The sequence below is a fragment of the Nelusetta ayraudi genome, unplaced genomic scaffold (assembly GCF_046127955.1).
Source record: "Nelusetta ayraudi isolate G7.1 ecotype Tasmania unplaced genomic scaffold, CSIRO-AGI_Nayr_v1 ptg000026l, whole genome shotgun sequence".
Classification (NCBI taxonomy): Eukaryota; Metazoa; Chordata; class Actinopteri; order Tetraodontiformes; family Monacanthidae; genus Nelusetta; species Nelusetta ayraudi.
In genome coordinates, this window is record NW_027466076.1 from 6580001 (window position 1) to 6606873 (window position 26873).

A 26873-nucleotide genomic window follows, 5' to 3' on the forward strand; every position below is an offset into this window, starting at 1 on the left:
GTGTCAATGCCACAGCAACTGTTGTTTGTGTCGTCGTCGTGCTTCCTCCTCTACTTTCTGTTGGCAACCCAACGTCATCCTTCATCATCCAGGCCAACTTTCAACCCTTTCACACCCACACAAACGACACTGCAACTCCCCTACTGAGGAGGGATCACTGCAGGGCTCACTGCAGACTGCAGGGTTCACTTGGAAACACTGCAAAGATGTTTCTGTGTGGAGTCTGACTTGAAGCTGTTGGGAGTGTGTTGTGTGTCGTCAGTGGGTTGTGTCGCTCCAGCGCCCTCTGCCTGCCGTCCCTCACTTTACGTGCAAAATTTAGCTTTTCAATCAAGGTCATCCGTCATCAAGGTCATCCATCGTTGACCCTCTGCCTCCAGTGAGTGACCTGAGCCAGCAGCACCATTCACAACTGCTGCAGGACTGCTGTTGACGACGTACTAATGGTATGTATATGTTTGTGTGTGAGTGTATGTGTGTGTGTGTGTGTGTGTGTGTGTGTGTGTGTGTGAGTGGTAAGAGGCGACACAAGCAGTTCTCCTGCTGTGATATCGCCTTCATTTCAAAAAGCCACCAGTAGGTGGCGCCCCCTCCCCCGCTGCTCCTCCTGCTTCAAGCCACCTCCGTCCCCCTGCTGACGCCAGAGATCTGCAGGAACAGCAGGGCACACACAGGCAGCAGTCAGCAGCAGCAGCAGCAGCAGCAGCACAACAAAATCCAACAGAACTTTATTGATCCCTAAAGGGGGAAATCTGTGTTTTACAGCAGCGATAGTAACACAAGACGGACCAGTGTCAATGTGTGTGAGCCAATAACAGCAACACCATCAACAATAAAATGTAACAATAAATAAGAAAAGGATAAAAAAACAAATAAATACGATAAGATAAAAACATGTGTGCAACTTAAAGTGCTCTGTGTGTATGTGTGTGTTTGTGTGTTCCGTTAATTGTTGATCTGGGAATTTGGTCCTGGAAATCAGTTCTGATTCAAACTGTACTGGGTTGGTGTTGGTGTTGGTGTTGGAGACAGAACATGTTCCAATAGTGGGATGAAGGAGGTCCAATCCATGCAGAACAGATGAGAGGGACTCAGTGGAGGCTGTGTGCACTCACAGAGATGTTGTTGAAGCCGGCTGCCATGGGGTGGACCTGCACTGGCGGGACAACCACACGGTCCTGCTGGAGGCAACATGATTTACCGTGAGTGACAGACTGTCCGACCAATCAGCTAGGAGGTCCAGCGGACCCGGCCTAGCGGGGCGCAAACTCAACTTGAGTTGAGATGTGGGAACCAATATATTTGTGTAACCCCGTTGACTGAAATCACAAAGACAAATCTTCAAGGTCCAGTGTGCAGTAGTTTTTAAGAGGAAACAGCAACACCAAGTGGTTATAGTTTAGATCGCAGCTGTTCTTTCACTCTTCCCCCCTCTCCTGAGTTTGCACACCCAAACCTGGATAACTGGCCCACCTTCTCCTCCTCCTCCTTCTTCTTCTTCTTCTTCGTTGGTTTATTTGAGGACGCCCCCTAGTGTTCAGCCTAAATACCAAACGCTACACTGTCAGGCAGCTGGATTGTCCACACCAGGCTTCCTTAGAAATGTTCTGGTGCAAGATGGCAGCTGGCTGGGAGCTAGACCAGGCACGGGCAAACTACGGCCCGGGGGCCACATGTGGCCCATTGAGCTTTTTAATATTAACAGTCAGTCAGTCATCAAACAGCCGCATCTCCTCCATGGTTGCAGTGTTTCCAGAGTCATTTCAATAAGGAGCTCAACACCCTTGTGGTTCTGGGTGGTTCTAAGAGCTAAACACCCTGGTGGGGCTTTAAAGCAACATGTCTTCATATCCCATGATAGTCTCTTGATGGATTGATGTGAACTCACCATGGCGTCTGGCTGGTATGTGCTGTTGGTGAAGCCCCCTCTGGCTGCTGGCGGCGGTGCAGCGCTGGATCCTTGCCGCTTCCTCAGATAGAGGACCAGCGCGCCAACCAAGGAGCCAATCAGCAGCAAGACCACGATGACGGAGGCGGCGATGCCTCCACTGTCGTCTGGTTTGCCTGGTTGGCAGAGGGAGGAGCACAGATCCACTGAGTGTCTGGAGCTCACGCAGCTGCTGGAGCTGGAAGACTCACTGGTGTTTGATTCAAAGACTCAAGATTCAAACAACTTCAAGAATTTTCCAAAGGGCAATTCACTTTACAGCCTCAAGTCGCAAGTATAACAAATTTCGGAATTTTAGGACAAATTTCGGAAACGCTCAAGAAAAAAAAAACGTTAATATATAAATAAACATCATTGTAAATCCTTCAGATATCCTAAAACGGCAACAAAGAAAACAAGCTGTCAAGCATTCCAAACTTCTTCCTGTCTCACTCATTTCCTTCTTGAATACCATCCTCTCCTCTCTGAACCTGCTCTACAGCAGTTGTACATGTTGGAGGGTGAAAAGCCATTTGAAAGCTGTGCTTTCTCTCAGACTTTTATCTAATCTGTCGCTGTCTTCCTCTTCCGAGAGTTAGCAGTAAAACCCGTCACTCTTTTTGGTGCTTCAAACCACCTCACGGTCTCCAAACACTTTTTTCTTAGCTGGGCGTGTCGGGGTGAACTGAGTCCAGACACAGTATAAACTGACGGAGCACTCAGTTTGGTTTGGTGTGTTAGTGAAGAGGAGGTTTGGGGCAAAGACCTTCTGTCGTCAGCTGGTCAAACAATGAAAATCAGTGAGACGTCGTACCTGGCATCACGTCTGTGACTTCCTTAGCGCAGTCCACGCCCACCGTGTACTGGATATCGTCCAGGCCGATGAAGCCCGCGGTGCCTCTGATTCCCTCAAACACGATCTGTTGACAGTGAACGCAGCACCAGGTGAAGCTCAGTCCTGATACGAGGTCAGTCAGGGTCGGTCGAAGCAGCTGTGGTGTAAATGATAGATCGGGATGGTACCTGGTACTCCACCGTGGATGTGATGTCGACGCTGTAGCGTCTCCAGGGCTCCTGCAGGTCTGTGATGACCAGCAGCTGGTTGACTTTACCTTCAGACAAGCTCCACACCTTCAGCTTGCAGTCGGCTGCAGCACAGTGAGGACACACAGAGGTCAAATATCACAGCATCGAGTTCCGGTCTAACTAACAAACTGGTGGCAGATGGTTTCCTCACATGAGGACTGTCTGTAGGCCCAGAACCTCAGACAGGTGCCTGTGGTTGGAGGCAGGTGAGGGCTCAGCAGCCAGGCATTGTCAGCCGCCGCTGTCCGGTTGCTGCTCGACAGGAACAGGAAGTGGCCTGCAAGTCAGAGACACATTGGACTGAGTTCCATCCATCCAACCATTCATCTTCTATACCTGAGTGTGGGAGGAAGCTGGAGCAGCAGACACAGGAGAACATGGAGAACATGCAGATAAGCCAGCAGACACAGGAGAACATGGAGTGAAGCCAGCAGACACAGGAGAACATGGAGAACATGCAGAGAAGCCAGCAGACACAGGAGAACATGGAGAACATGCAGATAAGCCAGCAGACACAGGAGAACATGGAGAGAAGCCAACAGACACAGGAGAACATGGAGAACATGGAGAACATGCAGAGAAGCCAGCAGACATGCAAAGGGAGAAGATGCAAACTCCACACAGAAAGGCCCCAGGAGACCCTGGGAATGGAACCCTCAATCTTCTTGCTGTGAGGTGCTCACCACTGCGTTCCTGAGCTCCATAAAGCACAAGATGAGACTGTGAAGACTGAGGAGCACTGACCTCTCTCTGTGCCCAGCGTGTGGTCACTGTGCGGGGTGGAGTAGTGCTTGTCCGCCTCCTGATTGGTCAGCTCCCAGTCCAGTTTGTCCACCTCCACGTTCAGAGTGTTGGACCAGGTGCACATCCCACTCTCCAGAGTGCACACGGCGTCTGAGACAGTGGACAGCAACATCAGGTTGGAATCACTCGGGGTCAGAGGTCATGTGGTTCATCAGGGGTCATATCCTGATGATGGCACTGCAGCAGCCCTCTGCTGTGGCAGCACTGCACTGCCACTGTGCTACCACCAGGTAATGATAATAATAATAATAATAATAATAATAGTGATAATAATAATAATAATAATAATAATAATAATAATAATAATAATAATAATAATAATAATAATAGTGATGATGATGATAATAATAATAATAATAATAATAATAATAATAATAATAACAATAATAATAATAATGATGATAATAATATCTATATTAACACAGCCACAAAAGCAAACAGACAAAGAAAGAGAAACAGCCCAGTGAGCAGTGTTTTCTGACACTGACAGGTGACTGACGCCCACCTCGGTCTGGACACGGGTGTCTGGAAATGAAAATGTCGTCGACGGCAACGAAGCTGTCCTTCCCACCAGCTCCCACCACCTGGAACTCCAGCTGTGCAGCACAAGAACACGGGCAGAGGTTCCACCTGGTGACGCCCTCTGAACATTTGCTGTGCACATTTATTTCTTCAGCTCTCAGCAGAAAGCCCTGAATAAGCAGCGTGGAGGCCCGGGTGTACCTGCCACTCCTCCTGGGTGCTCCTCAGGTTCCCGCTGCCGTGGCGCCACATGTCTCCCTGGCCCAGGCTGTCAGAGAACATCTCCAGCCTCTTGCCACTCCTCAACTTCATGTATAAAGTCAAGGACCCTGCACAAGCAGCAACATGGGCTTACAGGACTGTGCTTGTATTGAGAGACCGCTGCTTCAGTCTGTGTGTGTGTGTGTGGGGGGGGGGTCTCACCTGGATTCATCCCGCCCATGTGATACCAGAAGCTGACGCACTCGGTCTTGGTGCTTCCTGAGCGGAAGGGGGAGACGAGGTATCCGACCTGGCCGGCCGGGAGGACATTTGCTGCGGTGTTGACCATCATGTAGAAGCCTGCACCACCATTAAAGCCATGGTGTCAATGTCCAACTGCAGTCTCACTCCACGCTTTTATACCTTGTGATAAGCTGACTACCAGCAGGTGGCGCCACCCAGTGGTCAAAACCGCATTAGAAAGCTGAACGGGCCACACAGGGCCCCCGGGCCGTAGTTTGCCCATGCTTTCTTTTTTCTTCTTCATGTCCTGGTGTCTTGTATGAATGTGGGTGTGTGCAGGATGCGTGATGTCATCACCTCGCTGGGTCTCCAGCGTGTGGTCGGTCCTGGGTCCGCTGCCGGAGCCGCTGTGTGCGCTGCGGTGCAGCCAGTGGACGTTGCCGTAGCTTTCGTAGCCGCAGTGCTGGCCCTCGAAGGAGCAGAGACTGGGCACCGAGCACGGCCGCTTGGCGAAGGACACGTCGTCGATGGCGATGCGGCCGTCGAAGCCGGAGCGAACGGCTTCAAATATCAGCTAGGACGGAAGAAACAAGGAGGGGAACCTGAGACCTGAGTCCATGAAGCTGCTGAGAAGCTGCTATTCTCCTCCACCTGACTGGGCCAGGACCTACCTGGAAGGTGGTTAACTGCTCCGGCACCGGGCAGTGGGCTTCGTGCCACACGTTGCCGTGTGCTCCGCTGCGGGTCCACAGGAGAAGCTCCACACCGTTCTGGTCCAACACCTTCACATTCAGAGCGCCTGGAGGAAGGAGCAGGTCGGACCAGCGGGGTTTAAAGACCTTCGCGAGACCTTCTCACCTCTCTGAAGAACAGTGGGCGGTGCTTGACAGGGCTCCTCACCTGTGTTGGGCCCGTAGACCTTGTAGTAGAAGGACAGACACGACTGGTCAGGGTCAGGAGACTGAGTGAAGGAGAGGAGGCGCCCTGACTCTCCACGCAGAGACCAAGACCACATGTCCACGGCCAGACTCCTCCCTGGACACACACACACACACACACACACACACACACACACACACACACACACACACACACACACACACACACACACACACACACACACACACACACACACACACAGGGGTTAGAACAGTCATCTGTGTTTCTGCTCTTTGTCGGACCAGAAGGTCCTGTGGAGAAACAAGATTCCTGCACAGGTGTATGACAAATTAGCACCACAATACAAATATGAGGTGGAAAACAGAAGAATCAGAGTATTGGGAGGAGGTCCGTCAATGCATTGGAGGTCCAGCAGGTCAGTAAGACTCGACAAAGTCATCAACTCTGGGGCTGGAAGTGAATGCGAGTCTTTATCTCCATTTAAAAAACATTGTTGCCATTGAGAAGTCCATTCCACTTCACTGCACACATATGTTGTAGATATATTTTGCTGACCGACGCTGATGGTGTGGTCCATCCCCTCCAGCTGCATCCAGTCAAAGTTGTCGCAGGTGTCCTGGTACCACCCACATAGTCCATCCTCAAAGTTACATGAGAGCTCTGGGCAGGTAGACGAACACACAGAGGAATGAGTGAAGCCAGGACAGACTGGACAGACTGGCTAGAGGGACACTGGTCTAGCTGGAGAGTCACCTGTGGGAGAGTGAGGGCGGTAGTCAGCGTGGCAGTCCAGGAAGCGAACCTTCCTCACTTTAATCTTTGCACAGGGACAAAGTTTGATGGCGCGAGCTTCATACACCAGCTGGGACAGCAAGAGCAGAGGCAGAGGAGGGAGCGATGAAGAGCAGTGAGTGAAGAGACAACACACCTGACGCTCACCGTGTCTCACTGGGACTCAGCATCACTTCCTGTATCAACACCTGACATTAGCTACAGCTCCATCTATCCACCACTGGGGGAAACATCTGTCTGTAGAGCTGATGTTTGGTTCCAGCAGTAAGAACCAGCTGGTAGTTGAAGAACTGCCAGCTGGTTGTTGAAGAACTACCAGCTGGTAGTTGAAGAACTGCTGGTTCCTGAGTGGAATCAGCCATGAAGATGCTGTGTGGTCGAGGAGCAGAAGCTTCCAGACTCATCAGTGTTCTCCAGTATGATATCATGGTGATGTCATGGTGATGTCATAGACAGTTGCAGTGTATCCCAGCAGTGATCAGACCATGTGACTGTGTACTGATCTCAGAGGACAAACCTGGAAGCGGTGTTTTCTGGCTCCCACCGCCAAGTCGACCGAGCGCCACGAGTCCGGGTCTCTTCCCGTTTTCCCAGCAAAGGCCCACATCTTTGGCTCCGCCCCCCGCACGCTGTCAATCACCCTGACGGACAGCTCACCTGCGGCGGCGCACAAGGTGTGAGCGAGGAGCGTCGGGAGAGGAGGAGACACGGACTGGCGGGTTGAGACCACTCACCGATGTGGCCCGGGTTGCCAGTTAAGGCGTACTCAAAGCTCAGGGTGCAGGCGGGCCCGCTGGGGCCCAGCAGGGGGGTCCGGGCCTGGGCTTCGGTCAGCAGCTGGCCCGGAGACTTCACCACGTACAGGTACTCCTCTGGAGAAGACAAACAACCACGCACAGGTTTGGTCTCTGAGGGAATGAAGGGATGAAGACGAAGAAGGAGGCTGGAGATGGCAGGTGGGCTCCTCCTACCTGTGCCGGTTGATGTGCTGTTTTTAAACAGGGTCCAACTTTGACTGCCCACGCTGGTGTCGGTCCAGCCTGAGCTGCCCTCAGCCGAGGAGAAGTCCCCTGCAGACGGTCAGTCAGACATCACACTCAGGTCAACATGTTGAAACACATCAAGACGCCACAGGACTTCCAATCACAGCCACTGGCAAACACTTGCACATTGTGTACATGTTAGTTATACTACTCTTACTTTGTTACTGTTTAAAACATCGTTTTTAGACTTCTGCTCATTTGATATTTCTTCTTCACATTTCACTACTTTGTTTATATTTTTAATTTCTCTTTGCGCAGACCAACTCCAGGACCTGAGTCCCAACGACGTGCTGTTGCAAAATGCTTCTTCGTGAGCCTCCTCTCACACTGAATTCACTCTTTCTTCACTCACCACACTTGGCTTCATCCTGTCCATCGTCGCAGTCTGGAGTAAAATCACACATCTTGTGTGGTTGGGTGCAGGGATCGGCCGGAGGGTCAGGAAAGCTCGAAACAAAGCTGTCATTCACTGCACAAAGAGAGTCATCACTCACTCTGACATCTTCTGATATGGAACATCAGAACTGTTCTCGGACCTGATGTGAGGCAAAGTCTCACCGGGTGACACTCGACACTCTGGAGAGAGCACGATGCTGTCCACTGCCACGCCTCCGTACTCCGAGTCCCTGATCGCTGCCATGAAGACAATCTGGTGCCACAGCAAAGTGTTGAAGGCGTCAGTTGGTGGAAACATTGTAATCACTTAAATGTGCACAGATTTGTCTTCTATTTCTTGTCATTTCCTGTCCAGTAACAACGCACTGGGTTTCCACTGGGTGGCTGCCGGGCCAAGGATCCAGTGTGTTCATTCTGAACCCATCAATGACTCAAAGAGAGGAGTGTGTGCTTGATGTTCAGCATGTTGATGGATGAGTCAGTGAGTCAGTCAGTGAGTCAGTCAGGAGGTGAGGAGGACTGGAGGAGCGGCGCTCACCTGGAACACGGAGCTGCTGACCAGCTCCACCTCCGCCTTCACCCACACGTCTCCCAGAGCTCCGCCCCTCTCCCACACCGGGGAGATCTTGTCATTGGCCAGCAGCACAGTGAGGCCGCCGGAGCGCGGGCCAAACTGGTGGGTGTACATCACCATCTGGAGGGACGCACACAGAAGAGCGGCTGAGTGAGTCCCGCCTCCTCCAGACTGAGTCCCGCCTCCTCTCATCATGCAGCTTCTACTCAGGTGCCACTTACAGCATATACAGCTGCTACCCAGAAAACTAGAATATCCTGAAGAGGTTGCTGTATTTCTGCACTTCAACGTAAAAGGTGAATGTGACATATTATATAAAGGAATAATATGCAAATCAATATATTTCAAGTTTTTATTTCTATGGATTTTGCTGATCAGGTCTTGCAGCTTAAAAAAAAACTTGAGTTTGTGGCTTTGTGGTTTTAATAAGCTGAAAATCTTAATGAGCAAAGTTACAACAAGGAACTGCTTGAGATGTCAATTTGCGTGGAATGGCTCAATAAAATGTGTTGCTTTCATCTTTTATGTTAAACTGCCAAAATAAAACAACTTTTACTGGATATTCTAATTTTTTTGGGGTAGTACCTGGATACAGAAATTCCATGTGTCGTCATGTGTTGGGTGAACATTGCGTCCACCTGTTCAGCCAGGTGTTCTTTATTCTATTATTATTATTATAACTCGCCTTCCCAGAAGAAATTACTCTTCTTGGTTTTGGATTTTGTCTAAAAAAAGTGTGACTTGTATATGTTTTTTTTCTTCTTCACGATGCACTTTTTGACTCCAGAGCGACTGATGGTCAGAATCATACACCAGTGATGTCAATGTAATGAAAGAAGACAGGAATATTTTATTCCCTTTATTTCTTATTCAGTCGATGCAAAAGTGAAGATTTGACCAAAATAAAGTCCAGGCTCACCTTACAAGGGTGTGTGCTGTTGGTGGGCTCCAGTCGGGGGCTCTGGAAAGTGGCCCAGTCCTGTGTGAGACCACCCTCCGGCAAAGTGACATACAGGAAGTGACCTGAAATAACCCCAAGAGGTTCTTTATTGTCGCCACTGTGAGCGGAACGGCGGTGAAAACCAACCAACAGACAAGCAGGCAAACATCCACGGTGCTGTCCAACCTGCTGCGGTGTTGCTGGAGTGATCCCTGCCGGGTCCCACCAGAGGCTCCATGCTGGAGGAGATGTTGGTCTGACTGGTCCTGAACCACTTGAGTGGGGACAGAGAGCTGAGGTCCCAGTCGCATAGGCCGTCCTCGAAGTCACAGAGCCGGAACTCTTCTGCACACACGAGCACCACGGTGAAGATACACTGTAGCATCCACACTGTAGCATTCACACAGTAGCATCCACACTGTAGCATCCACACAGTAGCATCCACACTGTAGCATCCACACTGTAGCATCCACACTGTAGCATCCACACTGTAGCATCCACACAGTAGCATTGGAATGATCTGTTCTCCTGTTAAAAGGTCTACTGTGGAAAGTTTGGCCTGATTCATAATTTTAATATTGGTAAAAACTTAATGTACTACCCATAGAAATATTAATAATAGTGTTTACTGGCAGCACAATAGAAGTCATGTGGTTTTCCTCCCCTTAGAAGCAGCTCACTGGCAAGTTCAGGAGAAGGGTGAGCCACAGATTGCTGCAATCTAAAATGTAACCACTTGATGTCGCTGTCATCTTCTCAAAATCTCCAAACATGACAGACTGGACCTTCCTGGACTGGACCTTCCAGACTTTACAAACTGTTTCTACACCGCGGAGGCAGAGGGGGGGCACTCTGCCGCCACTCTGCCGCCACTGCGCCGACGTCTCACCGCAGCTCTGCTCGTCCGTCTTGTCGCCGCAGTCGTCGGTGCCGTCGCAGACCTTGCGCAGGTCCACGCAGCCCTCGCGGTCGCACTCCATGGTGCCGGCGGGACACTCGGCTCCAGGGACCTGGACTGATGATGCAACGACAGAGGACACACAGCTCGTCACGGCTTGACCCGTCCAGCCTGCAGGGGAGTCTAACCTGCGTGTGGGGGGGAACTAACGCGGCAGAGCGCAGTCCAGGAACTCCAGGTGGTCCAGCGCCACGTCGCCCCTCTGGCCCTGGGAGCGCTGCGAGTGGAGGTGGAGCCTGAAGCCGCCGGGAATGCGGCCCAGGAAGATGGTGTCTTCCCTCCAGCCTCGCACGCTGGTGGCCTCGGGCCGCCACACCACCGCCTCCTGGGAGTCCTGCTGCACCACCGAGGCCCATAATGGCGAGGAGCCCAGACCCTTGGAGGCTGCAGTCACACCACAGGCACACCACAGGCACACCACAGGCACACAACAAGCACGCAACAGTGTGTGATGAGTGAAAGTAGCAAAGCCCTTCTTGGATTGTGGCACTCGTGACATTTGATGGACGCGTTGGGGAGGAAAAGCAGCTGAGATGCCTGATAGCACTGTTTTCAGCAGAAGCAGTCACTGTGTCTCACTGAGAGTTTATTACATCAGCATCACTTCCTGTATCAACACCTAGCATTAGCTACATCTCTATCTATCCACCACTGGGGGAAACATCTGTTTGCAGAGCTGATGTTTGGTTCCAGCAGTAAGAACCAGCTGGTAGTTGAAGAACTGCCAGCTGGTTGTTGAAGAACTACCAGCTGGTAGTTGAAGAACTGCTGGTTCCTGAGTGGAATCAGCCATGAAGATGCTGTGTGGTCGAGGAGCAGAAGCTTCCAGACTCATCAGTGTTCTCCAGTATGATGTCATCGTGATGTCACGGTGATGTTTCAGCACAAGCAGTCGGTCTACAAGCAGCAACAAGCTTTTCACCTGAGTCCCACAGGAAGTATCGCAGACGGAGGCGGCAGGTGGCTGAGGTCTCGGCGATCTGCGGAGACACGAGGACGGCGGTGTGGGGAGACTCGGACGCCACTGCTTTCACTCCCATGAACCAACCTGAGCGACAGGAAACAGTAGTGCAGTACTTTAATATGGGTTGTGTATCAACAATCATCATGCACACAGGACAGCATCATTGTTGGAGTGAGCAGCTGAAGATCCAGCAGGCAGCTGGTGAAGGTCCTGCCACTGTCACTCTTCTGGTCACGACTGCCATCATCCACTGCGGCACTGCACTGCACTGCACACAACACACTGACTGCCGAGTGAAAGAGAGGTTCTTGTGGTTCTTTGCTATCTCCAGGCTGCTCTGGATCTCCATGCTCTCCAGTCTGGATCAGGTCTTGGTCTTGGTAGGACTACAGGGCCGTGTGAGAGCGTACCCGAGGCCGTCCCGGTGGTGTAGTCTGAGGAGGGTCCGCTGCTGGCCGGCGTCGGCCCCCTCTGCCGTCTCTCCCAGCTGTACTCGGCTGCGTTGAGGGACTGCTCGGTCCAGCCGCACTGGGCCTCGTGCTCAAAGTCGCACTGGAAGTCTCTCCCTCTGTAACCTGGCAACACAGAAGAGAAGGAACCACGTGAAGGTTCTCAGTCATCCAGGTCTTCTTCACGGAGAAGGTTCAGTGAGGTTCGGGCAACTGCACTGGTTCTGGTTCGGGCTCTGATGCTGTTGAAGACAGTTCTTCTTCTGCTGCTCCACCTTTCACTAAGTGGGTTCTACCAGTGCTGGAACTCAGCCCTTTGTGATGTCACAGAGGCGAGACTGATGAATCCTACAAATGAGTGCCAACATCTCCCCGCCTGCTCTTTGCTTTGTCTCGTTTCTGCGTCACATTTAAGGTTGAGATTGTTTGCGGGAGGCTGCAAACAGAGGGTTAAGTATGTCAGGGGGGTTTTGGCTAGTAAATCATGCGCGACTCTTCCACTGGAACCAAATATGAAAAATAACGACGTGGGAAAAGATTGCAAGACTGAGCACAGCTTCATCAAAGTTGAGTATTTGAATTTGCTGTATATGTAAAAAAATATTTCAAACTTACCGCAGTCCAGCTCATCCTCACACTCAGGGCAGTCGCACACAAAGTCGCAGTTAAACTCGGGACTCACACATTGGTCGGCCCAACCAGCAGCCACTGTGCAAGAAGATCATAGAGTCACCGTGACGTCGTGAGCAGGAGCTTCGGAAAGGTTTTTATTTTTAATGACATCTGGTCTTCAAGCACCGGCTGTTCACCAAGTCCTGCATCTATTACGGACCGCTTGTTGTTGTAAATGCTGAGTTTTGAACAAAGACACAGTTCTGATGAAAAGAAATGAATAAACAAAGAGATAAATAAATAAAGTGCTGCAGCCACAACAGTCAGACTTTGAGATTGTTGAGATTCCAAGGCAGCGCTGCCACCTTATCTCACGTTTGCACTGATTGCCAAAAATGATTCCTAGGCCGACTAACATATCGTCTGTAATTCCGTCCATAAAGGACGACCTGAAGCAGCAAACTGTGAGCGTCAGGACTTCCACTGGTGGTCTGACTTAGAGTCCAGCTGCACGCTTCCCTTATCAGCATTTATGGTCCAGTCGCTATCAGTTTGAACTCAGAGACTGGACGAAGTCACAAGTGCCAAGTGTTCATCCAAAGGTCTCCCACCAAGACGGCAGGCAGTCAGTCAGCCAGCCAGCCAGTCAGTCAGTCAGCCAGCCAGCCAGTCAGTCAGGCAGCCAGCCGGCCAGCCAGCTGCTGGCACTGAGAGTCTATCAGCACATTGACGCTGGACAAGAGGCCCTCACCATCAGGCCACGCTGCAGTGGCGTGACGCACCAGTGCAGGTGCCAGTGAGGGCCTCCCATCCAGCTTCTGTGTAACCTGGAGTACAATGACAATAAAGTCCATTCTATTCTATTCTACTTGTGAGCGAGTTATTGTTCCTACTGAGGTGGAATTAAACCAAAGCTCAGTCATTTGGAATTTTTACTGGTTGTACATTGTTTTTTTTTTTTTTTTAACTCTTTCAAAACAAAACATTTATAAAACAATTAGAATTAAAAAGTTGGGGTTTTTTTTACAAACAGGTTAATTATGAACAACTGCCAACTCAGAATGATCCATAAATGATGCAGAACAACGTCTGATCTTAATCTGATTTGTTTTACTGTTTGCTCGTGTGACAAAAAGCAAAGTGAATCCAGAAAGGAGAAAAACTCCTGCAGAATTTCTGACATTGGAATAAAAGAAGTGAAAAACCTTTGACTGAAATTTCATTTTAGACTTTCAAACACAAGTTACCCGATTGATGCCTCTGCCACCAACAGCTGCAGCGACTCTACGGTAATGAGTCATTAAACTCAACAATTTCATAATCAAGCTTGGAGTGTCTACCATCTACATCCAGGTTTATCTACACACACACACACACACACACACACATGCAGGTTCTTACCAAAGTGCAGTGCCAGCAGCAGTGTGAGTGCTGATCTCCCCCACACCAACATCTTGCTGCTCCTCAACAGCCCAACTGAAGGACCTGCGATCATCGACTCTGGTCTCCTCTTCCATTTCTAAGACACACCAGGCGGACTTTACATTCTCCCAGCATGCACCTGCTGCCAAGCGCTCGTAAAGCCACGCGTGCACAACACGCTCGTTGCACAACAGACTGCAGAGCAATTAAAACCTGCAACACGTTGGTTGTTGGAAGGTCTTGTCGTGTCACTGTAAACTTTGCATAATGGCTCCAAAGTATTAAAAATCAAACATACACGATAAGTCTGGAGCTAACGTTAACATGTTGGTGTGTGAATTAGACACATTACGGTCTTTGGGAGGCTATTCTCAATATAGAAGCAGTGACATCTTCGTTGGTCGGCGTCGCAGCCGCGCTGATGATCAGTACAGTAGTGTGACAAGAAGACTTTACTTTGAAAGCAGTCAGAGCAACAGATCCTTTAATGAACACTTCAGGTTGATTCCAGTCCACTCCAGCGTTGTGCAGACAGCTGTTCACGCCATCACCATGTTTACAACCTCACAGAAAATGCATTTTTTTTTTTTTATCTGGATGTTCCGAACACTTTAGACTCATCTTGCTGGGTCTAAAGAATTCAGCGACCCTCGAGCTCGCACTGTCAATGTGTTCCAAAGCTTTCTGGGACACTGTAATCTGGACACATCCCCAGACGCACATCCGTTTAGCCTGATTGACCCCACATGCAACCAAGGTAACAGCATTCGTCAGCAGTTTGGAGTGGACGGACAGGAAATTGCAGATGATCCGAAGGCAGATAAGCAACAATAAAGAGTTCAGCAGTTGTTCTGTTCTCCACCATAGAGGGCAGCGCTGAGCAAACACATCATTAAAAGAAACAACACCACTAAACTTCCATAGTCTCTTCACCAACGCAGCTTAATGTCCGGAAGTTCAATAAAGGAACTTTGCACTTAAAGACTCAGCAGGTCTCCAGACATGATTTCACCAGTAATTCATTAATAACTTGACAGGATATGGCATTGATAGGACAAAACATAAAAGATGTGTTTGGCATTAACAAGGGAAGACCAGATGATGATAATGGCCAGTCACTGATTTCCTGCAAGAACACGTCGGTCACTCCAGGTTCTCCAACAAACTTCAGGCGACTCTGAACTGAGAGTAAACCTTCAGGGTGAGACAGAACGGATGGGTGACGGAGCTTCCTGGCAACAGTGACAGTCACTGCGTTTTGCTTTGGGGTCACAACTGCAGCGTCAATTTGAGTCCATGAAGAGCGAGCGACAGAAGAGTTCCAACAGGTGGCTTCTGGGAACGCGACTCAATATCCTTCGTTGTCCCAGGTCACCTGGTGGTCTGGATAGCGGACCTTCAGCTTCTCAGTGGTGACTGCGTGGTTGGCACGTCCAAACCCCTGGAGAGCAGAGCAGAGCAGAGGTTGGGGCTCCTGCATCAGCAACACTGAACTCTCAGCCTGACGTTTGACTCACCATGGAGTATCCATACACGTGGATCTTCTTCTCCTGGGCGTCATGCTTGATCCTGCCTCCTCCGATACACTCACAGTCCAGGTCTCCGCTGCTCTCCAGCTCCTCAGAAACCTTGTCGTAGATGTCGGCTAGGAGGGAAAACGCAGTTCAGCAAAAGCCATCATTTTAATCATGAAATAAAAAATAAAAATAATCTTATTAAAATGAACAATTGTGCATTCACCTATAAATTTAATAGTATGCCTAATAATGTAATTTAGTATTCTTAACAAACGCATATCATTGAAAAAACTACAAAAAGAGAGAGCGAGCGATGCAATTTTTTTCCCCAAATACAATTTGTCAGTTGCTAACAGCAGCTGCCTGTCAATCAAAAACCGTGCTGGTTCTATGTGCCAGACTGCACTGATACTTGCAGCCTTACCTGCAGCGCAGCATTTAGTCGTACACCAGCAAAATGTGTCAAATTAACCATGCACTGTAGAATAAACATTGATGTGCACTCAGTGCACAGGCAAGATGAGTTGTTAAACACGTCAGCTGATAAAGGCAACACAATGACCTGTTGGAGACTGAAGTCCAATGAATGTGATAGAACTTCATATGAGCCCAGGGTCAACTCAACAACCCCAGAACCAGACTGAACTATCACCTAAACACTGTGAGCCTTGACTGCAGCAGCGCACTGGTGAGGCTGTATCAGCCGTCATGCCAGCAGAGTCAAACTCAAACACACAGTGGAGTGTGATGGGAAATTCCCATTAGTCCGACAAATTGTGCATTAGCCAACAACAAAATCTTCCTCCAGATACAACAGTGAACCTTTTTATATGGAGCCAAACAAGCTGAACATGGGACAAAACAAGGATTCAAACTGTACGATACACTGTACAATAACTTCATAGTGTATATAGCATACGCGCAAAATCAAATTTCAAATTAAAATAAATAAAATGTCAATTAAAATCGCATGGCTCTTATTTAGTTTTATTTACAACACTAACCTTTGTCCATGGGTCAATAACTAATAACATCAGCAATAAAACAACAATAACCCAATTAAAGTCATGATAATAATATCCTTCAATGAACGTCCTGTCCTGATTGATGCGCTGAAATACTAGCAGCATTCTGGGAGTTGTAGTATTAATGGCTGCACGTGCAGCATAGTAGCGGCGAGCCAGCAGCTCTAGCAGTGAATTTGTATTGGCCTCGCGGGCCAAATATAATGACAGTGCGGGCCAAACTGGGCCAGAGTTTGACACCTATGTTTCAGCGCAGAACATGAATAAGTGTCATGTAGCCATGTTAGCTCGTTAGCTGTGGTGTGGACTGACCGTGGTACTCCGCCCAGCCGTAGCCTCGCACTATGTCCACCTCCGAGTCGTCGCCCTGCTCTCTGCTGTGCACTCGGATCAGGACGTACTTGAACACGCCGCTCGGATCGATGTCAGCCTGCTCGATGTTGGCCATGAGAGCCGCAGCTTTAGTCTGTGTGCACATCTTATAGAAGCCGCTCCGCTTCGAGCTAGCACACAGGCTAAGAGCTAGCACAGGGCTTTGAACGTCTCCGCGGTCTCCGCTCCGAGCTGCGCATAAAACCGAATTGCAACGGCTTTAATTACGAATTCTTAATTTGCAAACTGGACAGCAAGACGTATTCACTTCCTACCGACACGCAGGGCACGCTACAAGTGACGTCACACGCTTTTTTTTTCCGACCGAAAAGCTAGTGAAACTCATTTCCAGCCAAGGCCTTCAAAATAAAAGCTACATTACAGTCGAATTTCGCTTCCTAATATTTCCATTCATACCTACAAAAACATTCTGGTATTTGTAGTATACAGTTCAAACATTTATTTTACACAAGTTAAACCATGTACCGTAGCTGATTATTTAATGACACCGTTATTCTCAAACAAACTATTCACTAGTTACTGCAATGTTCAACCAGCTTTGTGGATAAAAATGTATTATATCACGAAAACAATCACAAAAATGCTATATTGTGTAGAAAAGTGAAAATGAAGGAAGAAACATCATGAAAATTTTTTAATCAAGGTAAAATTCTGGGGTAAGGAATCCATAATGTTTATTTCTTTCAGATTCAGATTCAGATTCCTTTTTATTGCCATTTGTGCAAATGCAAATGAACACATGGGAATTTGTATTGGAAGTCCCAGTGTTCTTTGGCACAGCTGAACAACAGAAGCAGCCTTTCCATTAAATTGATGACAAAACTGTGACCCTTTGGAATATGTTTTAATTCTTAAAAACACAAAACTAGACATCTGCATATTTACAAAGTAATTTTCATATATATGTTTTTAAAAAGCAATCTCTGTAGACTGCTTCACTTCTTGTTACATTGCTTTGAGCAGTCAGCTTTTCTACAGACAAACAAACTAGCTGAGATTTGGAGTTGTATTCACTGTTTCACTGCCCTGATGACACTTTCCACTGGTTTGAAGTCTTCAAAAATAACTTCTTTGAATTCAACAACAGATTCATTTAGTCCTTGTGTCGCCAGTAAAGCACCAATGATAAAGTGTGAATGGTGCACACAGCCTCACACACAGTGCAATAAATGACGACAGTGCTCTTGCAGTAGCTGCCTGACTACCGAGTGTTTGGACTTAGTATCTTGGCACCATCAAATACAATATTAACATCCCATTGGCTCAAGCACACCATCATACTGCCATTTTGTTTTGTTTTGTTGTTGTTGTTTTTGTAAGAAATGCCAAGTCATGATGAAACAAACACGTTAGCCCTCTGTATATACTGTATAGAGATATAAATAGTTCCAGGTTCAGACACTTGTGTTCAACTGGTCCGTGACAAAGAACAATTCAACAAGAATCAAAACTCTATAAAAATACAACTACTTCTTGTCAAAAACTAAAAAAAAATGGAATTAGCTGAACAATAATTAATTACTGAACAATCCAAAAATAGATAATTTTTTTTCAGGATGGTCTGGTGGACTTTGACTGCAGCCTCTAGATGACGCTTTCACTTCCTGCCTTCCTGCCATCACGGAAGTGCAGGAAGATGAAGAGCAGGCTGGCGGCCAGCAGGAGGAGCAGCAGAGCGATGAGGGTTCCCCACACGGCCGGGCTCAGGCTCTTCCTCAGCTCGCCTCGCTCCGCCGGCAGCAGGTTGCTCAGGGTCAGCATGTATCCCAGGGACCACCCCACTGAGGCGCCGCCCGCCTGCAGCATCACAGAGGAACCGTTGCAACAAGTGGGCGATTGTGCCGTCAGAATGCGACGGCGACGAGCTGCTCACCTTCCTCTGGAAGAAGATGTGTGGGAAGGTCTCGTCGTCGAAGCCGTATCCTCCCAACATGAGGGTTTTGACGAGCACGGAGGAGGCGCAGTAGTCCTGCAGGCGAGACTCTTCATCAGGGGCCACGGCCAGCAGCTGCAGTTACACACGGACACAGGAGAGCCTGCAGTGGTTCAGTGGAATGAGGCTAACTGGGATCAATAAAGTATCAAGTATAAAGTAACAGTCAGTCAGTCATCAAACAGCTGCATCTCCTCCATGGTTGCAGTGTTTCCAGAGTCATTTCAATAAAGAGCTCAACACCCCGGTGGTTCCTGGTGGTTCTGGGTGGTTCTTGGTGGTTCTGGGTGGTTCTAAGAGCTGAACACCCTGGTGGTTCTGGGTGGTTCTAAGAGCTAAACACCCTGGTGGGGCTTCAAAGACACTGACTGGGTTGCAACTTTGCTTTGCTTCATTTTCCATTGACATTACAGCAACATGTTTCCTCCATGATATCTCAGGATAGATTGTTTCCTCCTATGAGGTGGCTCACCAGAACACTCCATCCATCTGCTGCTGCTACACTACATCCCTCTGGCACACTGTACAACCCACTGTGGCCCACCAGTCATAAAGAGCTCAAATACATTTAAACAGCTTTTATACATTCAGCAGACTTCAGTCACAGATGAGTGAGTAAAACATGACAGCAGGACTTGATGTGCATTACTAGACAGTGGATGGCTGTGTGTTAAATCTCTGAGTCCTGTGTATTCCAGACGACTCGCAGGTGTACAGAAATGAAGCAGCGTGAGAGAGGGAAGCCATGGCTACCTGACTGTACGTCATGGTGCACAGAGTTCTGGTCGCCTGCTCCAGCAGTGCAGGGGTGTTGATGGTGACACCGCTGACCCGCTCCAGGAAGGAGTGAATGAAGAAGAAGGCGGAGAAGGCCTGACACCACACAGAGACAAGCAGAGGTTAACAGAGTCAACCAGCCGGCGGCGAGCGGCGGCGTCACCGCTTCCTGTTGACAAAAATGTGCTAGGCCTTTTTGATTCTAGGAGTGTTTGGACTTTGTCATTCACACACTCTCAACACCGTGCAATATCCAGGAAGCCTGGAATTAAAGGTCCAGTGTGTAACATTCGGAGAGTTTGGAGAGGGTTCATCTGCAACAACTGCAGTTACCATGAAGCTGCCGCTGACGTTTGGCTGGAAGGCGTCGTCGAAGGAGCAGCGGGAGAAGCGGCAGCTGTGGAAGGAGAAGATGGCTGACATGTTGCCCAGGCACTGCTGGTAGCGGCCGCTGCCTCGCACCGTCACCGAGGCCTGCGGCTCGTAGCGCTCGGGCCGGTACTGCTCCGTGCACGGCGAGGCGAACAGGCTGCTCAGCCTAAGAGTGGTGCTGTGGTCGGCTGGATAGCAAGGGTGAGTGACCCCCCCGGAGTGGTTCTGAGACTGACACACACACACACACACAGGGAGACATTCCACTGCACACTTGGAAGAACATCATCCACCTCAATGGAGACAAAACTACAACTGGGACAAAGTCTCGCTCCAATGTTGATATTATTGGAGAGAAAAAAAATCTCCCTCCAGATAGAAGAGTGAACCTTTTTATATGGAGCCACACAACCTGAATATGGAACTACGGAACAGAGCAAAGCTTCACACCAGACAATCAATACCTTACTGATGCAAATATAAGAAGACTGCGGGCCACAGTTTGCTGTACCTTGACGAGGTGGGCCAGCAGTTTCTTCAGGGCCTGGTCCCGGCCGTAGCACAGGAAGCTGTGGGTGTACAGGGAGTAGTCGTGGCCGTAGAGACGCAGCTTCATCAAGTCGTGTTTGTCCTCCACCTTCTGCTGAGTGGCGAAGGTGATCTGGGTGGAGGCCCCGCCGAAGTCCAGCGCTCCCACCGTGGCTTTGCCAGGCCTCAGCCACTGGCCCACAAAGCCGTACTGCCGGAGGAGCACAAGGAACCACCGGAACACCATCATCACGGGTTACTGTACTTCCATAAGTCATGTTGACTGCAGCTGTTCCTCACAATAGGTTTAAAATAAAGTCATGAAGTGAGAGCAAACTCCTCATCCCAACCTGAAGACCAGTTCAGAAATTGCAAGAATTTGCATTTGGCACTGCTGGATCTACAGGTTTCAGTAGAGCTTCATCATGCAAAAAGAAGAACACGACATGCTGACATGTAACTGACTCATTCCATATTTGTGTTAACAAGCTGTTGGACATTCCAGCCACGAAAGCAGTGGTCCCTAACCACCGGGCCACGGACCAGTGCCGGTCCGTGGCTCATTTGGTACCGTTTCATTCATTATCTGAGTGAACAATTTTATTTTGAAAAATGACCGGATTCTCTCCGTTACGTCCATCTAACGCTCAACTCTTGGCGCATGTCAAGGCTCTTGTCTCGGTCATCTGATACGTTACCGCGAGAATAGACCCACAAGCTAGCAAGCTAGCGAGCAACATGACTGTCGATCGCGCGTTCATGCCGGTCCGTGAAAATATTGTCTCACATTAAACCGGGCCGTGGTGCTAAAAGGGTTCGGGACCACTGCACTAAATCGTCTGCTGAGTGTACCTGCACTGAAATGGCCACTAGGTGTCAGAAGTCACCGTTTTAAAGGAGCTACACGGACCCCAGCTTGCATCATGCGGGTGGGTTGTTGGAGCGGTGCTGATGAGAAGCCTCCTGCACCTTCATGTCTGGACTGAGGTGCTGCAGGGAACCATGGGTGAGGTCTCAGCACAGAGCAGTGGGCTTGTTGGACCGAGGAAACAATGTAGGGATCAGGACTGACTGTCTGTTGTCTTTCTAGTCAGTGGTGGAGAGCGTGGATGCTGCACCAGATGATGATGATGGAGGCAGCCAGTTCAGTTCCAGAGCCTCACTGTTACAGGCTGCTGGCAGCCACTCTGCTTTGTGCGTGGGATTACGACAAGCCACCATCGTACAGAGTCACCCTACATCCAGTCACACATAAATATTCACGTCATATATCAATGACGACTTTGGCATCAAACAACATGTTTCTCCTCATCTGATGACTGCTTGCTGACTTCCCTTGGCAGCAAACGGACCTGCTGTTCTGGAGCTGCTCACAAGAAAACTCTGGATATAGAATTTTCTTGCCAGCAGCTCGTCTGAAACGACTCCCCTTGTTTCAGCCGCCGTGAACATGATTCCGCATATTAAACTGTTTTTGATGAATGATCTCCTGACTCTCTGCTTGATGTCCCAGGCAGAAGGAGGCACCTTGATGAAGTTCTCCAGGAGGTAGTTGACCGTCACCCAGCCGTACGCTCCTTCCTCTTGGCCACTGAGAATCGTGGCTCCTCTGTAGTTGAAAGGGTAGGACTGGATTTTTTGTCCCACTTCCTGCAGGATCTGAGATGATGTCTCTGGGCTGGAGATCCTGGATGGAGGAAAGAAGACAAAGCCAAGAAGACGGTCCCATTCCATATTGCGTCAGTTGTCTTTCCAAAGTGCTCATTCTAATGACCTCAACTGTTCTCTGTCAGTGATGGAAGGTTGAGTTACAGCACCACTGCACACACTGAGTGACTCACTGCAGCAGCCTCATGCCGGCGGTGGCTCCCAGGTACACAGGTGTGAGCAGGTGTCTCTCCCTGGGAACGGCCTTCAGCGCCTGGTCCAGACACGCCTCCAGGCTGCGTCCTGCTGCTCCTGCCTGGCCTGCGTAGCTGGAGATGCCTCCCCCTGGGTGATGGGTGAACACTGACATGTACAGTCTCGCCCGCATCATTCTAGAGGAAGACGCACGCCAACACAATAACTCACACCCACACTAAAGGTCAAGATGCACGTTCTCTCTTGCTCCGGACTACTAGAGTACCAGAGTACCAGAGTAGAGTACCAGAGTACTACAGTACTACAGTACTAGAGTACCAGAGTACCAGGAATCCTCCACCTTCTTTCTGGAGACTCCTGGAAGCTCACTCCTCCTCCTGGCTCCCTCTCATTGCAGTGGCTGACCTTGACTCATCTCTGCTCCAGGGTCTCCAGACCTCCACCTCTCCCTGCTCTCATCCCAACGTCTCCTGCCAACTATCATCGTCCACAGAGATTCCAGTCCCACCTCATCAGGCAGCCTGTCCATCACCATCCATCATCCACCCCCACCCCCCCTCCAGCTCCACCTCCAGCTCCTGTCACACTCATAGCAAACTTCACCACTGTCTTACACCTCTCATATACATCCACACACACAACTCATGACCACACACATGCATAAATAAGACAGCTAATCAATATAAATTCAGCAAAGGTGAAACAGGAACTTTATTTTGGTGGGACGAGTGGATAAATACCTTTGACTTGACATTCGCTGTGCTGAGCGACCACACCTGTGCCATTCTCTTTGCCTGCTGGCCACTTGTATATGTACAGAGCTGTGTGTGAGGACCCAGCATCCAACACAATCCCATACTGCAGGGGAAGAGTGGAAATGAACAAATGAATGAGTGAAGAGAAGAGGGACAATAAAGTCAAGACGTGCTGAGATGAGACAACTGGGTTTGTCTACAGACAAACATGCAGGATTCTGATACTCGTGTTATGTTTCAGTGACCGTGAATGTATCTTTAATCAGCCAGTTAGTGTACATTTATATTTTAAGAAGTGAGAAAAGTAAACTTGGATGATGTTTGGACAGAAATATATGGAATGTGTAGAATGGTTTGCACCAATTACATATATTAGCATATTATTCATATTATTCTTTCAGTTCTCTTGATAGTGTCTGGAAGTCTAATCTATTCTGAGCCCCACCTTATACTTTCACATACAGTATATGTACTCTTTAACGATATCCAACCATTGGCACAGTAAGCAACCCTGAAGTGGTGCTGACGTCATGCGGAGGCTCACCCCCAACCGTTTCCCTCGTCTTCACACAAAGGAAGAAACAAACACACACGTGAGTGTGAGTGAGCGGTTGATGATGCAACGCACCACAAGTCAGTTCAGGCAACATATCAAAACATTGGCATCATAAATAAACACTTGGATTGTGAGACAAGGCGTGTGTGTGTTCCACATTGTGCAGGTCACCAGGCAACTGTGTTCCAGGACCGGCGCTGACACTGCTGCGCACTCACACAGGCCAACTGCATGTTACACTGGCACGCCGTGAAAGTGAGAAGGCATGTGAAAGGGAAGCCCCCCTACACCAACACACACACACACACACACACACACACACACACACACACACACACACACACACACACACACACACACACACACACACACACACACACACACACACACATAAATCCAGGCAGAAATAGATGGCGCTGCTGGTGTCCCTCCACTGCTCTCAGCACTGAATCAGCAGCAGCAGCATTCCGTCAAACTGCTTCAGCTTTCATCACATGGTATTTTTACGTGATGAACCATGAAAACTGCAGCACTGTCTCACCGTCTGCAAGCTGTAAACAAACCCATCCTACACCCTGACTGGCTGACAACTCGTTTGAAAAAACACTTTGATTTCAGTGGCAGTTAGAAGCTATTACAGTGCATGCCACACGGCCGCGGATGAAAGAGGGTTCCAGTGACCGTACATTGAAGCTCAGCATCAGCAGGTGAGAGACCTGTGACATTTAGCATCAACAGGGAGATGAAACAGAATTATTGAAGCTCTCTGAACTCAGACATTGTGTTTGAATTTCAGACTGACAGCGTCAGTGTACAGACAGACTGACAGTGTCAGTGTACAGACAGACTGACAGGCAGGCAGGCAGGCAGGCAGACAGACAGGCAGGGAGGCAGACAGACAGACAGACAGTGTCTGGTCTGAAACTCCCGGGTTACAGAAGTCAAGGTTAGACGTGACAGAAGACAGCAGGACTTGATGATGGGACCGGAGAAGAATTGAAACTCTGGTCACGACCATTCAAGACACAGCAGGAAAATAAAAACTTGTGTAAATATTTTATTGTGAAAGTACTTCCGTGCATAAAGGTTCTTATTGAGGTCAAAGGTAACTTGTTTTAATCTTGTGATGTCTGAATAAATTATTGAAATATTTATGCAAGTGTTTATTTTCCTTACTTTGGCTGACACACACACACACACACACACACACACACACACACACACACACACACACACACACACACACACACACACACACACACACACACCGACACTATGGACTTGAAGTTTATCTTTTGCTTCCTTCCAACTGCTTTCAAAGCCGCATTTTAAGCCTTCAGCTGAGCAGGACAAACATTGTGAAACAAACACTGCTGCAACGCATTGAGAGACTGGGTGCTGACATTGCAGAGAAGTCGCGCGGTATGGAAGCTGTTGTCACTCTCGAGTTCCACTATTCTCAACTTTGAAGACCAACACCGCCAGTCTTGCAGACTGCTGGAGCGACCGAGGCATCTGAAAGCTCCTCCTCCACCCAAGCACGCCGTCTGCCACAGCGTCACGTCGGCACCGCGCGCACTGCCTGGTACCGAGTCCAAATACAAAAGCCCGAGCCTACCATGAACCGGGGCGGCTGCTGCAGGTCCTGGGCGGCCAGCGAGAGCAGCAGCAGGACGGCCAGTCCGCACAGCAGCAGCGCGGTGGGGACGGCGGGGTGGTGCGCCGTCAGGTGGAGCGCCATCAGGGTGGAGAAGATCCAGGAGAAGATCCAGGCTCGCAGGGGTCCTGCTGCTCCGGGAACCAGGAGCCGTCGCGCCGAGAGGAACAAGAGTCTGTCTGTCTGTCTGCCTGCCTGTCTGTCTGCCTGCCTGCCAGCCTGTCTGCCTGTCTCCCTCCCTGCCTGTCTCCCTCCCTGCCTGCCTGCCTGCCTGTCTGTCTGTCTCCCTGCCTGTCTCCCTCCCTGCCTGCCTGCCTGCCTGCCTGCCTGTCTGTCTCCCTGCCTGCCAGCCTGCCTGTCTCCCTGCCTGTCTGTCTGTCTCCCTGCCGGCTGCGCGGCTGGACAGATAATCACAGCCGCTTCACGCTTCACCTGCCGCCTCGCCTCCTGTTTTACATTTCACCCGAGCAGGCGAAGCTTGACCTGGATTCATGTCTCCCCCCCTCCATCCATGCTCCCTGAAGAAGCTTGGTGAATGGAAGCAGCTCCACGGCTACCGGAGCCACACAGGGAAACACGTCCAGTGTGGAGCTGCTTGGTTGTTGTCAGCCGCTCATTGACATTCAGTGGAGGCTGCAGGAGAAGCTGACTGACTGACTGACTGACTGACTCCACCTCAGCCCAGTAGCACAAGGGCTCCTCATCACTCTGCAGCGACACACAGCTGCACTGGCTACACACACACACACAGTGAAGGTGTTCAGAGCTGCGTGTTTTGTTTATTCCGCACTTCCTGTATTCTAATTTGCATATTCTAATTAGCATATGCATGACGCAGCTGGGGAAAAAAAACAAAATGTCTCGTTGCAGTTGATGTTTTAGTTTCTTCTGTGATCGGGTCTCAGTTTGTTCAGGCAGCAGAAACTCCATCAGCTCCTTGTGGTTTGTCACAGTTGTTGTTTTCAGCAGCAGATTCAGGTTCTTCAGTGTGAAGCAGCAGCTCCAGTCGAGGAACCTGGTGCACCACCTGGATCAGAGGTGGAGGCAGGAAGTGCGATTTGGGTGGAACCACCATGGCAGTAGAGTGGATAGTATTTAAATACAGATGTATATAAACAGTGTGGCTACAGAAGTGGGTGTGGTCTTAATTCACAACCCATCAGCAGGGCAGCGGTGCTTCATCCACAGTCAAGCTCCTGTTTTAATGCTGCTGTTTGGTGACAGGTGGAGCGTTGCAACCAACACATTAACTCAGAAAACAAGTTTGTACATTTTTCCTACTTCAATATTCTGCATAAGGATTTAATATTGAACCTTTCAATGTTGATTTCTCTGCTCTCTCCTCTGAGGTTGACTCGATGCTGCTGCTGCTGCTGCTGCTGCTGCTGCTGCTCAGTTCACTCCTGCCTGTGTTTGCAGCCCAACACCACATTTTTAACCAATGTACAGCTTGCAGATAATCGTCGTCCCTGTGATGCAGTTGTCAGTCTTTTGGAAGATGCAGCTCATGAATCCAACATGCAGCTGTAACTCAATCCTCTCCCAGCCACATTCATCTTCCTGCCAGAGAGGAACCGAGCGATCACACCTGACATGGAGCTCTACCCCCCCCCCCCTCCCCCCTCCCCGCTAGCTTTCTTTTAGTAGGCTTGTCATTAAATCAC

The 26873-nt window shown here is 49.4% G+C and overlaps 3 protein-coding genes across 5 annotated transcripts; all 3 read right to left on the bottom strand.

Moving 5' to 3' along the window:
- Positions 1-508: 508 nt before the first annotated feature.
- mamdc4 (MAM domain containing 4) lies at positions 509-14038 on the bottom strand. 2 transcript variants are annotated; one of them, XM_076029366.1, is made up of 29 exons: positions 13813-14038; positions 12415-12507; positions 11761-11925; positions 11309-11434; positions 10537-10770; positions 10318-10443; positions 9615-9773; positions 9408-9511; positions 8453-8608; positions 8077-8167; positions 7871-7987; positions 7447-7545; positions 7210-7347; positions 6993-7132; positions 6437-6545; positions 6239-6343; positions 5684-5818; positions 5455-5582; positions 5141-5357; positions 4763-4900; positions 4541-4668; positions 4323-4413; positions 3758-3907; positions 3165-3290; positions 2951-3075; positions 2742-2847; positions 1889-2064; positions 1116-1178; positions 509-648 (listed from the first exon to the last, which is right to left on the bottom strand). In XM_076029366.1, exons 1-29 carry the CDS (start codon positions 13904-13906, stop codon positions 613-615), a joined length of 3675 nt encoding a protein of 1224 aa, XP_075885481.1. In that variant the 5' UTR covers positions 13907-14038; the 3' UTR covers positions 509-612. The 2 variants fall into 2 exon arrangements, with proteins under 2 accessions (XP_075885481.1, XP_075885480.1); XM_076029365.1 differs by having other exon boundaries at positions 1116-1181.
- A 266-nt stretch (positions 14039-14304) lies between these two features.
- Positions 14305-17055, bottom strand: phpt1 (phosphohistidine phosphatase 1). Its single transcript, XM_076029374.1, has 3 exons — positions 16688-17055; positions 15351-15478; positions 14305-15274 (listed from the first exon to the last, which is right to left on the bottom strand). The coding sequence occupies exons 1-3, from the start codon at positions 16851-16853 to the stop codon at positions 15182-15184; spliced, it is 387 nt and encodes a 128-aa protein (XP_075885489.1). The 5' UTR covers positions 16854-17055; the 3' UTR covers positions 14305-15181.
- Positions 17056-17595: 540 nt separating this feature from the next.
- On the bottom strand, positions 17596-25490 carry LOC142890389 (ectonucleoside triphosphate diphosphohydrolase 2-like). 2 transcript variants are annotated; one of them, XM_076029373.1, is made up of 9 exons: positions 25171-25488; positions 22982-23099; positions 22220-22370; positions 21906-22065; positions 20362-20589; positions 19812-20081; positions 19455-19574; positions 18642-18776; positions 17596-18565 (listed from the first exon to the last, which is right to left on the bottom strand). In XM_076029373.1, exons 1-9 carry the CDS (start codon positions 25291-25293, stop codon positions 18353-18355), a joined length of 1518 nt encoding a protein of 505 aa, XP_075885488.1. In that variant the 5' UTR covers positions 25294-25488; the 3' UTR covers positions 17596-18352. The 2 variants fall into 2 exon arrangements, 1 of the variants encoding a protein (XP_075885488.1); XR_012927072.1 differs by having other exon boundaries at positions 18430-18565; positions 18642-18804; positions 25171-25490.
- Between the last annotated feature and the right edge of the window lie 1383 nt (positions 25491-26873).

Bases quoted from the DNA above. Each gene is read 5' to 3' on its own strand.
- LOC142890389 (XM_076029373.1), bottom strand. From the start codon at position 25,293: ATGGCGCTCCACCTGACGGCGCACCACCCCGCCGTCCCCACCGCGCTG. The intron at 22,371-22,981 runs GTATTTATCCAC...CCCATCACCCAG, and splicing joins CAGCGAATGTCAAGTCAAAG to GGGGAGGCATCTCCAGCTAC. The intron at 22,066-22,219 runs GTGAGTCACTCA...TCCTCCATCCAG, and splicing joins GCCGGCATGAGGCTGCTGCA to GATCTCCAGCCCAGAGACAT.
- mamdc4 (XM_076029365.1), bottom strand. From the start codon at position 13,906: ATGATCGCAGGTCCTTCAGTTGGGCTGTTGAGGAGCAGCAAGATGTTG. The intron at 10,444-10,536 runs GTTAGTTCCCCC...TTGCATCATCAG, and splicing joins CCTGGACTGCGCTCTGCCGC to TCCAGGTCCCTGGAGCCGAG. The intron at 5,819-6,238 runs GTCAGCAAAATA...GTGTGTGTCCAG, and splicing joins GGACCACACCATCAGCGTCG to GGAGGAGTCTGGCCGTGGAC.
- phpt1 (XM_076029374.1), bottom strand. From the start codon at position 16,853: ATGTGCACACAGACTAAAGCTGCGGCTCTCATGGCCAACATCGAGCAG. The intron at 15,479-16,687 runs GTCAGTCCACAC...TTTCCCTCCTAG, and splicing joins CGGCTGGGCGGAGTACCACG to CCGACATCTACGACAAGGTT. The intron at 15,275-15,350 runs GTGAGTCAAACG...TCTGCTCTCCAG, and splicing joins ACGTGTATGGATACTCCATG to GGGTTTGGACGTGCCAACCA.